The sequence below is a fragment of the Alosa pseudoharengus genome, unplaced genomic scaffold (assembly GCF_046254945.1).
Source record: "Alosa pseudoharengus isolate Yale_2024_CS ecotype anadromous, Long Island Sound unplaced genomic scaffold, YU_APseudo_1.1 YU_APseudo_1.1_scf_2, whole genome shotgun sequence".
Lineage (NCBI taxonomy): Eukaryota > Metazoa > Chordata > Actinopteri > Clupeiformes > Clupeidae > Alosa > Alosa pseudoharengus.
The window spans coordinates 11,026,821-11,040,254 of NW_027468663.1; the positions used below are offsets into that span (position 1 = coordinate 11,026,821).

At 45.7% G+C, this 13,434-nt stretch overlaps 1 protein-coding gene across 1 annotated transcript in view; it reads right to left on the bottom strand.

Moving 5' to 3' along the window:
• Positions 1-13,434, bottom strand: part of insra (insulin receptor a) — a 58,126-nt gene that overhangs the window by 1,619 nt on the left and 43,073 nt on the right. The window contains exons 7-20 of the mRNA XM_076293691.1: positions 13,283-13,409; positions 12,600-12,850; positions 11,089-11,256; positions 10,485-10,683; positions 6,661-6,950; positions 5,910-6,049; positions 4,944-5,100; positions 4,470-4,572; positions 4,288-4,355; positions 3,872-4,101; positions 3,284-3,394; positions 2,727-2,886; positions 1,278-1,407; positions 793-927 (exon numbers count right to left, since the gene is read on the bottom strand). Coding sequence (XP_076149806.1) covers positions 793-927; positions 1,278-1,407; positions 2,727-2,886; positions 3,284-3,394; positions 3,872-4,101; positions 4,288-4,355; positions 4,470-4,572; positions 4,944-5,100; positions 5,910-6,049; positions 6,661-6,950; positions 10,485-10,683; positions 11,089-11,256; positions 12,600-12,850; positions 13,283-13,409 — 2,269 coding nt within the window. The remainder of the gene's footprint in view (positions 1-792; positions 928-1,277; positions 1,408-2,726; positions 2,887-3,283; positions 3,395-3,871; positions 4,102-4,287; positions 4,356-4,469; positions 4,573-4,943; positions 5,101-5,909; positions 6,050-6,660; positions 6,951-10,484; positions 10,684-11,088; positions 11,257-12,599; positions 12,851-13,282; positions 13,410-13,434) is intronic.

Here is a 13,434-nt window from a genome sequence, read left to right on the forward strand (position 1 = left end):
TTGAAAAGATTTCTCTGGATTCTCTGAATGTTCTAATGATATTATGTCCTGTAGATGATGAACTCCCCAAATACTTTTCAATTTCATCTTATGAAACATTAAAATTACATTGTTTCGTCATTTGTGCACACAGGTTTACACAGAGTAATGAATACCCCTACACCTTTACTTCTAAGGGACTGCCTCTCTGGGATGCTCTTTTTCATACCCAATCGTGTTGCCAGTTACCCTAATTAGTTGTGAAATATTCCTCCTTTTGTTTTCTTTATCATTACACAACTTTTCCAGCATTTTGTTACCCCCGTCCCAACTTTTTTTGAAACATGTTGCACGTATCAAATTCGAAATTAACATATATTTTCCATGAAATAGTCAAATTTATAATTTTCAACATTTGATATGTTGTCTGTGTCCTTTTTGCAACTAAATATGAGTTTAAGAGAGTTGCAGATTATTACATCCTGTTTTTATTCACATTTTACACAACGTCCCAACTTTTTCTGTTTTGGGGTTGTACAGTATATAACAAGGGATTACATCGTCTCCAGAGTAACTTGGGGTTAAGTGCCTTGCTCAAGGGCACAACGGTGGAAGCCGGGAATTGAACCCACAACTTTCAGGCTACTGTTCGCCAGCCCAGCTCCTTAACCACTACACTACCACCTAGACTTTCAAATCGCATAGCATACTGCAGAACACAAAGAATATAAACAGTCCTTTCTGTTCCTAAGATCTCAGAATTCACATCAGATTTCTGAAGAGAGCGTGCACCCTGTGCTAGGAGACACTCACAGGCGGTCTGGACAGTTATCGGGCCGGTCCAGGTATCCCCCCTCCATGACGAACTTGAGGACCTGCTCATTGGACAGGCCCTGGTAGGGCTGCTCCGCCAGTGTACTGATCTCCCACAGCACCACGCCAAATGACCTGGCAGCAGGGGAAACAACCACACATACACAAGCACAGAGAGAGAGAGAGAGAGGGGGGGAGGGGGAGGGTCAATGTCTTTGACAAACACATTCACAAAAGAAAACACTTTGGCAAAATTCATCCACACACAGAGAACTCTACCATTTTAGCAGGCGGACAGGTGCGCGCGCACACACACACACACACACACACACACACACACACACACACACACACACACACACACACACACACACACACACACACACACACACACACACACACACACACACACACAGAACTGCACCGGTTTGACAAACTCACACACAGAACTCCATTGCTTTGACAATGTGTGTGTGTTAACTCACCAGCAATCTGAATGGGCGGTGAACACCCCATCCTTTAGGGACTCAGGGGCCATCCACCTAACAGGCAGCAGACCCTTCCCCCCCTTTCTGTAATAATCAGTCTCATAAATGTCTCTCGTCATCCCAAAGTCTGGAAAAAACACACAACAAAGAAAAAAGCAACATTGAGAAGTCAGCAGATTGGTCAAATTAAGTCTTAAGTGAACAGGGATGAAGCATCAATATACTGTAATCTTAAATCTCACATTTTTATACAATTTATTTTATATACTAATATAGTACTTTGTTTGCCAGATATTGTATTAAGTGTTTATAACTGCCAATGCCAAGTGTTTTTGTGAATGCAGTTTTGCAGTAGTAATTTATACACAATTTCCCTCTTAAAGGACAAGTTCGGTATTTTACACTTAAAGCCCTGTTTTCAGATAGTTTATGATTAAATAGAACGTTTAAGATTGAAATTTGGACACATGCTGCTGCCCTGAGAATTTTCGGTTTCTGTGGTAGCACCCCGCCACCTCCACAACGCTGCATAGGTGCACTGGAACAATCTTTCTTAAACGCATTAAACTTTCGTTTACAAAGACGCGAAACTCACCGAGTGGTCAAGGGTGTTCACTGATATGCTCACACAAAAATCGCTGCATATATATAGCTTTTTGGGCGATTTCTTTCGAAGTTCAGTAAAATGCAGACCGCAGAGACACAGTGATCAGCTTTCTGCAGATCTTCAACAGGTGTGCTCACATCCAACCCCAGAAATTCCAGCCACAACTTTAGCCTTTCTGGATCGTTGAAAAGAAGTCTGTGACAACTTTTTTTGCCACAAATTTTCCCGCAATTCGGAACTGCACAAAATCGCCCTATTTTTAGCTGTCTGTTGCAAAATACTTCAAGACAGCCAGTGGTTTGCTTGTAACTGGCAAGTGTACGGTGTAAGGTGCATTATCGCCACAAACTGGGCTGGAGTGTCTATTATTCAAGCTCTCAACGGAAGAATGTACGGGTGTGAGGCGTTTGGAAAAATAGCTCCACAGTTTTACAATGCATGGTAAAACACCTGTTGGAAAGCATCTTTTGCAGCGATTTTTGTGTGAGCATATCAGTGAAAACCCCTGACCACTCGGTGAGTTTCACGTCTTTGTAAACGAAAGTTTAATGCATTTTAGGAAGGATTGTTCCAGTGCACCTATGCAGCGTATCTGAAAACAGGGCTTTAAGTGTAAAATACCGAACTTGTCCTTGTAACTAACTACCTTTCAACACGTCTTGGTTCTTACTATAGGTTCTTTTTGAGAGAGAATGTTCATTTCAATTTCACTTTGACAGAATTATACCAATAGTTCTTTACGTAGAAAAACACTGATGTCAACATGCTACGTCTTCTATGAGTTGGCCCAGAGCTGTTGACACCCCCTGATAATCTCTGAACCCTCAAGTGTAGCGTACCTCCTATTTTGACAGTTAAGTCCTCGGCCACCATACAGTTGCGGGCAGCCAAGTCTCTGTGCACAAACTTCTTGGCGTTGAGGTAGGCCATGCCATCTGCAATCTCCGCCGCCATCTGGATCATCTCCTTCAAGGTGGGGGGAGGACGCCCGGGGTTGTTCTGACAGACACACACAGGAAACACAGGGGTGTTGAGGGCTACTGTAGCGGAGCAATCTCAAAAGGTTCAATATCCGCAATGAAGACAGAATACATATATATTATACCGTTTGCCCTGTTGGGATGGACCAACGGCGGTTATCCCTCACATATACACTGTAGGGTATGCAGTTTGTGAAATGTGAAATGAAATGTATGTCAATGTATGCAAGACACTTCTGGGTTGAACAGATGAACTGTACTTTGCCGTTTACACTAATCAAACTTCATGTTGAAGTTGGTGGTGATTTGAGGGAGAAAAGTTAGGTTCTGAGCCCTGTAATGTCCAGTTTTAATGGTGCAATATATGAATCATTAAAACTGAGAATGAAACTGAACCAAGACGGAGTTGAGGTTACCTCTGCGTCCGGACGCAGGGAGCGCAGCCAGCTCTTCAGGTCACCGTGGGTCATCAGCTCCATCACCACCAGGGTCGGTTGCCCCTTGGACACCACACCCAGCAGCCTCACCTGGGGCAGAGGGGTAACAGATCATCATCACACTATCCAACTCACGGACATCCTGCTCTCTGCCCTGTGGCAACCATTGCTTTGCTTGATTCAAGTCTATTTGCTCTCTGTATGTCCAATAAATTTATCGGCATTGAAATTAGAGCCGATTTAGGTTTGGTTGTACTAAGCCATGGCCATGCTCATGGGATACACACGGGGAAGGACAAGGTAGTTTGGCTGTTAAAATGAGTAACAGATAAAGGTCTATCCATCACTGTCACATCTTCATACAAACCCCCCTGACCTGGACCATGGAATTCAAGGGGCTAATTCTTACTTGAATCTTTTCTTCTGAACTCACAGAGGGCAGTGAGTATTTTCTGGTTAAGTGGCTTAAACATGACTTAAAGGTCCAATCCCCCTGCTCCGGTCCTTTTGCAAGGTACCCACTAACTGCCCCCTGGCCCCTCCCGCCCCAAACCCTCGGTGGCATACCACATGGTGGCAGGTGAAGGCCTTCATGACGGACGCTTCATTCAGGAACTCGATCCTCTCCCTCAGGCTGGCCGACTCGTTGACCGTCTTCACAGCGACGCGCGTCTGGGACTCGCCCTTAATAATGTCCTTGGCGTTGCCCTCATACACCATGCCAAAGGAGCCCTGACCCAACTCACGCAGAAGTGCGATCTTGTCACGAGGAACCTCCCAATCATCTGGCTCATAGACTAAACACACACACACACAAAAATCATTCATTATGGTCTTGCATTCTTGGATAACATTATTGCATACTATTGCATACTATTATAGCATTTGGATTTTGTCTGGATACTTGAGTCAATATAAGAAATGGAATGAATGGCAGATTAGAGATCCACAACAGTGTAAGATGGATGGAGGAAATGGATCACCTTCATCCGGGCTGAGATACTCTGGGTTGGGTGATGTGTACAGGCGCCCAGTAGGGCCCTCGGTTTGCCTAATGGGTAGAGAACAAACCCAATCTATCAGTCCAATCATTCACAGCACCACCGCCACCACTACTACTGTTTTCACAATAGACAAACAAGAGAACATAACAACTAGCACTCACTTCTTCTTAAACACAAAGATGCCGAGACACATCATCATCACAAGCAGGATGCTGCAGATAACCGGCCCGATGACAATCTTCAGCATGTTTGTCGTGTCCACTCCTGTGACAGACAGACACACACACACACACACACACACCTGTGATCCTAAGTACTGCCAAGCCAGATGTGTATAGCAATTAACAGCCTTAGATACATCTCAAGACAACCACGGGAGACTTTAGTCCAATTGTGACTGGGAACCTTGTGTGACTAGACTAATCCTATGTCTTCTGAAGAAGAAGCTCAAAGCAGCAGTGTAGATTCAAACCGAGAACAGTACAAGTGTGCAGTGCTTTTGTCAAGTTGTGGGTGGGTTTTAATAGGGATTGATTAACACTTCTCTAGAATTTTAGAACAGTTGTCTCCTGTGGCTGGGACTCTCCCTGTCAATCCAGAGATCTCATCAAGGCACACATGAAGTGATGGCTTACGGTCTTGTACGTAGAAGTGTGCCGGCTCCGTCCAGGAACCATTGCCCGCCAGGGAGGTGGCGCGGATGCGCACTGTATAATTCCCAGGATGCACCACCCGGAGCTTGCAGCCTCCATCAGCTAAGTAGCTCTTCCTGGACACGCAAAGTGGCAAAGCCTGCAAGAGAACATTGCTGTTGTCACCAACTCAGTATACAGAGCACAACGGACAAGAGTGACCATTTCATAGCGTCATAGCAATTATAAAGGAGATTAATAAGACCAAAAAAAATATTCCAGAGTCAGCTGACCGAGGACATCTTCATCCTGTTTGTACTGATTGTTCTGTCAATCATTCTGTATTCAAGATGGAATAAATAGAAACCATTTCCTTGCTAATTTGGTGGTGTTTCGTGGGCAATTTGAAAAAATTAAATAAAAAATAAAAAACAGCATTGCAAAAACCTCAGCATCACCACCACCTTCATCATCGACCTGTTTGTTTGAAAGCCAGTCCATGAGACCTTTTGTACAGCTTGTTCATAAATAGCCTCTAATCTCTCTCTCTCTCACAAACACAGACTCCCACTTTGTCTGTGTGTACACATTTCCATGGCAACAAAATCACTCCTAATGTCCTGAGATGAACGCACCCTGCGAGGGCTGCCGTGAGCGACAACGATAAATCCAGGGGAAAACTTTTGACAGTAAAAGACATTCGCAACACACAGAACCAGACAGAACCTTTCCCCTCCACTTATGAAACAGACAGCATCGCGGCCAATGGAAGAGTGAAAGCAACCCAGCCCTCCACTCTTACAAGCCGCCCTGTTGAGTAATAATCTTGTCTTTATTTTGATTTGTTTGGGTGGAGGGGCTTTTTGTCTTCATGCAAATAGGAGTTGAGAGTGACAAGAAACGAGCAGGAGAGATGATTAGTGGGACTGGGAAATGACCACTAGTCGGAATCGGACCAGGAGTGCATACCTCCGCGTCTCCCACTCTCTTGTAGTTGACATCGTAGAGGATGATCATGCCATTGGGGTTTTGGGGCTCTGACCACTTGATGTGGACCGTGTAGTCAGACACCTCAGTTGAGATGGACCCTGGGATGTCATCCGCTCGGTCTGTTAGCAGGAGAGAGACAGAAAATGAGAGACGGACATGAAAAGAAAATGAAACACACTATTAAGGACACAGCTGACAACGCAAGGCTGCATTGAGCCCCCCCCCCCCCCCCCTAGTCCACCACTAACTTCCTGATTGGGCTCTAGATTACACCGTGTCAGACTTTCTGTTATGATGTTGAGTTCTCACTGTAATGAAGCACTGTGAAGAATGACTCATCATCCCTGCAAAACACTATACAACAACAGGCTTGAGGGAATTTGTGCTTGCTTATTAAGAGAGAACAACAAGTAAGAGAGAACTAAGAGAGTGCCTGTGCATACAAGGGAGTGCTCTTGAGTGGGGCTGGGCCATATGGCTTGACAATATTTTTTTAAAGACTGGCCTATATAATTTGGCCTGTAATCAAAGCCGGTAGCAAAAAACAATGACTAGGCAAGCACATGGTTTTCCTAGCTCAATTTCTATGTATGTTATCAAATGCTACCTTCCTGAGCACTGTTCATGGCATCCCACACCCTGAGGGTATATGGATAACATGTATACGGCTAGATCCATTTGATGGTAAATGTGTGTAGTAGTGGGCAGGTGGCCAGGCGGACGGCCGTACCCTCTGGCATGGTGCGGGCGCTGACGTAGGCGGCCATGCTGCAGCGCAAGGGGTCGGTGTCGTGGTTGCAGGCGTGGATCTCGATCTGGTAGCTGGTGAAGTGGCGCAGGTTGGAGATGACCGTGGACTCCTTGGCGAGCACCTTGAGCTCCAGCTTGTTGGCCTCTGCCTCCTTCTCCTCGGGGCTGAGCGTGGGCGGCAGGAGGCTGGGCACGGTGGAGGGGGTGGTGACGATCAGCGTGCGGTTGGCTACGCTGCCCAGGGATCGCCGCTGACGAGTGGGAGAGGGCCTGAAGGGACAGACAGGGAGGACAACACACAAGAAATACGAAAAACAACAGTTTACTAAACAAAATACAGTTCCCCAACAGTACAATTCCTCTTCAATCAGTAGAGCACACTCTCTCGCTCTATCTAAAATAAATCATAGAGAGAGAAAGAATAAGACATATGAACACATAGACATGAGAAGTAGACCATAGAAGACAGAACAGGAGTGAGAAAGGAAGAGCTTAACAAAAACTTTTCTCCGATCACAATGTACAATCAATTAATTTAATGTGAATCATAGATAGGGAATGGAGAACATGATTAGAGTCAAAGAGAGTCCAAAGCCCAGAGAGTGCTGGTGGTGGAAGACAGAAGTCAGTATGAGACACAGGGGAATTGAGAAGGGGCAATAGAGATGTGAGGGGAATTGAGAAGGGGCAATAGAGATGTGAGGGGTATTGAGAAGGGGCAATAGAGGTCTTGTGTCCTCCTTCAGCATTAAGACACTAGTGATATCTATATTGGTGAACGAGTTCTAACACACACACACACTCAGTATAGATTTTACCACTAGGTGGCGTAACGAGCACACCATGTGAACACATATAAAGGCACTCAAGACTACCACAAGTACAAGTACCCCAGGGGGTCCTTGGGGGCATTGGCAACATAGTTCAAAAGGTATAAATTAATGTTGGGGAGTATTTAGGCAAGTTGACTAATCCAGAGTGGTAAGTGAACCGTCCTTAAAGAACAGCTCTATAGCTTTGTTTAGCTAGGAGAATGAACCTGTACGGCTCTCCTATTAGGATTTTGCCACTTCTTTCGAGTTACCTTATCTGGGCAAAGCACTGACCCGCGTGCCTGGAATGCGCCCCTAGTCCTCACACTGACCTTTTGATTACATACAACAGGGCTGAGACATGGGTTTTGTTTTTTCAGTTCAAGTTTGTCAGAAGGATGCAAATCATAGTACGTGTTTGGGGTGACTGCCAACACGTTTCCAGGCCGCCAGGAGGCTTCATTGGGCCAAAATATGGTCACCAGGGACACCACCAACATGGACACTTTACACAACTTCAGTGTACTCTCCTCCTACATCAGCCAAGAGAATTTCTCGGCACTCACGTGATACATTTGTTTTTGTCCGGGGATACTTTATTAATGTATTAGGTAAAATAGAAAAGCACATCTACGGCACAAAACTCCAACATCCAACATTTAAGATTCCCATTCAGTTGTTTTTAGCTGATTGCCATGAATGACTCCATGTTTAAACCTCTGCATTACAACTCTGTAGCCCGTTGCCAGTGAAGTCATTTCTAAGAAGTATACTGAACCCCAAGGCTGCTCCGACTGGCACAGTAGACGTGACAATCTGAGGGTGTGTGTCTGTGTGTGTGTTTGCGAGCGTGATGCTGTGAAGGCCACAGACACTGCACAAGCAAGAAAAACACAACTCTCATGAACAACACAACTCTCAAGGCTGTAAACACGTCGAGCCGAATGCCAAGGCTGGCCTGGGAGAACCTTGAACCTGCGGAGCTGACTCACTGTGCTAATAACAAGCTGTATTACAGTCTACAGTCTGGAAACTCTCAATGCCATTGAGAAATACTCATGAATTGAAATACCACACCTCGCCTGTACTGCTCCAAGGCATTTGAGGACTCAATCACATGCCATGAATGTTAGCAGTATGAGTGTCTGCCTGTGTGTAAATTACAGAGATGGAGAGAGATTGCATAACATATAGTATGTCATATGTGCCATGTCACTTCAGTTGAAGTCATATCAATTGAACTGAGAGAGAAAACCAGAGAAATAGAGACAGACAGAGACTAGGGATGGGCATGATTAATCGAAGATCGATAGTTGATCATTAAGAATTTGATCACGTTAATTTGTTGTCGATTAAACTAATGCAGGTTGCGTTACATAGTGTGTCTTGAAGCAATGAAATGAATTTCACTGTGTGGCAGCAATTAAACATTATACCACCCGGGGACAATATTTGACCCTATAGGCTACTCAGTTACCTACGAGTTTCCGTTTTGATTTATGAAGAGTTCACGGTGAAATGTGGCGTGGGACCATTTTATCGTTTAAAAAACAATAACGTTAGTTCACTGCAAACACTGCGATGTAATAATTGCCTACCAGTAGGGCTATCAGTGCACGAGCAATAGAAGACATTGTTTCAATATAACTCAATGAAATAAGAGCTCTTCTTAATATTTTATATTGTTGGTTGGTTTAACACCTTGTGGTCAATGAAAAGTCGTTGTCCTACACCATGGGTCTCCTACCTGTCGCTCTCAAGCTCAGTCGCTTGCCGTCCCCTTCTGAGCTTGCCAGAGGCAAACAGTAGGCTACTAGTACTATAGTTAAACACAATTGTTGCCGCGACTGGAGGCATTCCAGCCTACAAATTAAATAAAGTAAATCATGCAATTCAAACTCAATTTAGGCTACTTGGCTACACAATAAGGTTTCCATTACAGCACAACGCACGTTTTGAATGAATGAAAGCGGCTGCCTTGTCTCACAAACAGCGGGTGAAAATCCCGACTCTTTCAACTACATGAAATGTAATAGTGAGCCATCAAATACCCCCCAGATTTCAGTGCTCATCAGTCCCAACATTGAGCAATATAATCAAACTGTCCAAAAGTAAATTAAATCCCAAACCAAACGGAAAATCTTCTGCTTTTGATAGCGGTATGCGCTCCAAACGAAACGCATGTCTCACAATAAAACGCACGTAGAAATAAAGGCCTGCTCAATATAGCCACGCATGGCCCAAATAAAGCCCTGTGCTTTCCGCAGCCTAAGTAAATAAAAGACCCCGGCCATAATTTCAGGATTTACGGTTGTTTTTTTTTAATGAGGTTTTGTTAAATAGCCTATTAATTGTTATAGGCTAATCTCTCACCCTCTTTCTCGACTCTGTGCCTAGTTTTGAGTTACCTTTTGACAAAACCTGTTAGATCTAAGCATTATTATGTTTTTGGTTAAGTTATTGTTTAACATGATTATTTTTTATAATTTATTATTTTGCAACAAACGAGGGTCTCTGTTTTAATCTTAACACCGGCTCGCATTCCGCTGCTTTAGAGCACCGCAACGCTTAATATCTTCAAGTTTAGCCTAACCGAACGTCCAGTTTAACTGCCACAAGTTATTCTTCTTGTGATAAAGATCTCATTGAGGGAAAACATGCTGTATTTAGGTATTTTCATTGCATTTTTACATTTATAAAAAGTTAAATAAATAATGAATTTTAATATAGGCCTAGAAATATTAATGATTAATCGATAGTCGATTGTTAATTCTCCCGACGATCGACTAAGAAAATTTAATCGAATGCCCATCCCCATCAGAGACAATGAGTGTGTGTGAGTGTGTGTGAGTGTGAGTGCTTGTGTGTGTGCGAGTGTGTGAGAGAGAGAGAGAGAATGAGAGTGTGAGAGAGAGAGAGAATGAGAGAGTGAGAGAGAGAGAGAGAGTGAGAGTGAGAGAGAGAGAGAATCTGTGTCCACCATCTTCCTAACCTGACAGTGAAGACTTCGTTGTGGAGGTAGTTCTCGAAGGTCTTGCGGTACTCGGACTCCTCGGCCTCCTTCTTGAGCTGCTTCTCGGTCTTGGGGCAGGCGCAACAGCGGCCGGTCTGGCCCTGCTCCTCCGTCTGGTTCCGCTTCTGATCGTCCTCGTTGTCCACCTTTGTGGGCACGCGTGACGGCACCTTCATACCTGAGGAGGCGAGCACGCACACACACATGCACGGACGGACATGCACACACGGAGACAAAAACAGACGCGCACACACACACACACACACACACACACACACACACGCACACACACACACGTGCACAGGAGACAAGACAAGAGATATCAACAACAGTCAGTTGTTTTTTCAGGGAAACAGCTAGCCTTTCTACACATCAGTGAAGTGCTGAGGCGCACACTACTGCACAGGACAGCCCTTTCTAGAGAGAGAAGACCCTGTGACCTCAGCCAGACTGTGTGTGTGTGTGTGTGTGTGTGTGTGTGTGTTGGGGTGTGTGTGTGTGTGTGTGTGTGTGTGTGTGTGTGTGTGTGGATGACTGGCAGGTGGGGGCCAGGGGTACTGAGCAGTGCTGCTGCTGGCCTCACCTTGCTGGCAGTAGTCAAACTTGTAGAGCTCGCTGGCCTCGGCCAGCTGCTGGCAGTAGACTAGGTAGTGGGTGATGTTGCCGTTGGGGTCATTCGGAGGCTTCCACTTCAGGATGATCTGAGATGATGAGTTAGACGAGGAGATGGGGTCCAGTGGCACAGAGGGCTCTGAAGGGGAACCACCAAAGCGGCACACACACACACACACACACACACACACACACACACACACACACAAACACAAACACAAACACACACACACACACACACAAGGAAAGAAAGAAAGACAGAAACCATCAGAGCAGAGTTCAAATGAGTCAGACACCAATTCCCCTGTAATTAAACAGATGGGCAGGAGGCGCTGACAGCGGAACGGCCGGACAGGTTGGTCAGCATTGCTGAGCGCTGTGCTGTGACGGATGACGAGACGTCGCACTGGGGGCCGCACTATGCCCCAGACAGGCAGCTGCCACCTGTCCGTGAACCCGTGAAATTCTGACTAACCAACACCCCCCCCCCCCCCCCGCCCATCCTCCCTGCCCTGCCCAGCCCAGCCACACGGAAACACCGGCGGGCATGAGAGGAGGCCTATCAGGGCTTTTGTGGCTTCAACGGTTTTGACGCACTGCTGTACCAGCTGCCAGAAGAATGCTTCTGAGACACACACACACACACACACACACACACACAGTACGCCAAAGCTATGCCATTTATCAGAAGTCATAGACAAAACAAGCTCACAAAGACGACAGACAAGCAGACACGTGGTATTACAGAAACCAAAGTAACACACAATACACACGTGCAAACAAATAACAAAACCCAGCACTGCGCACATACAAAGTCTCAGGCCCAGGTGAGGGCACAGCCTGCTCCTATCGAGGAGCGATACGCTGCGGGGCCCAGAGCTGGCAACCTACTTCACCATACCGCTGACCTGATTCTGCCCACTCAGGCCAGGCACTTCCTGTGGTTGGCCGCAGACACACAGCTAGCAGCCTGAGCACACAGGGGGTAAACATGCAACCAGCAACCAAAGAAAAAAAAAAACAAGTGCACATCTCAAAACAAGAGCATATCTCACTTTCTCATGATCAAGTTTGGATAAAATGGTGCTTAGCCATTTTCACTTTGTTTGTACAAGGTCTCCTTAAGACAAGACTGGAAAAATATCAGGTAAATTCACATGTTGTCACTTGGATCAGACACTTTAAAATTAAGTACTATACGGACAAGTTGTGGCACAGAATCAGTAAACAGCCTCCTCTTCAATGTTCTTTTCTACACGAGGAACCAACATAAGGTGAACACTATTCTGTGTGTGTATGAACATAGGAGGAGTTTGTAATGAGCATATTAACCATTTTTTCCAAACCTTTTCAACCCTTTATCTGACAGTGTATTTACAGGGGGTTACTGTAAGGTATACACAAACACGCGCACACACATACCAGCTATACACTATGGACTATCTTTGCCGAGTCCAAGTCAGAGAGGAATGACCCACTTACTGGTGGCGTTGGTGCGAACATAGATGATCTTGCTCTTGGCACCGTTGACCTGGTGCTCGTCGGAGCCAGACAGCTGGGTCTTGACCATGATGGCGTACTGCGTCCAGGGCTTCAGCATGGTGATGAGGTAGCCGGGGTCGGCATGGTCCTTGCCGTCAGTGGCACGTGCTGGTGGGTCCACGTCGGCAATCACCCAGCTGTTGGAGCCGCAGGCATCCTGTCCGTCGAACTCGGTCACGTTGGCGTAGGGCCTGAGGAACGAGGGAGGGGGGCGAGGGTTAGAGAGCAAGCATTAGTCAACACCATGCAAGGCCTGTAACTGACTAATTTACAGAACTGAAAGTTAAGTCTGGTGCCATTGTGGCTCACTAGAGTGTTGTGCAGTGCGAGAGATCTTCAGATAGCAACTGCTGACTGTACATGTGTGGTATTTGTGTGGCAATTGATTTTTGCAGTCACAAGCACATTTGCAGAAGCATGACTAAGATGGGTATGAATATTATATTACTGTAATTCTGGAAGATGGTGAGACCTCTGCACAAAACATCATGTAGATACTTCCTCAAACCTGTTTGTCTTAAGTGTTTGTCACTATCCCCAAGAAGACATTTTACAAGTAGAGGAAACCCATCTTCTAGAGCATAGTCTGTCTGGGTGTTTTGGTGGCATTTGGGGACACCTACGCCTCTTTATAGAGCACCATGAAGCCCAGCAGGTCTCGGAAGTCTGTGGGCCAGAAGGACTCCCACTTGAGGAGGATCTTGTCAGACATGGTGCGGATGACGGTGAACTTCAGCTCGGCATTCTCACCTGAGGGGCACAAGGAAGGAGGGGA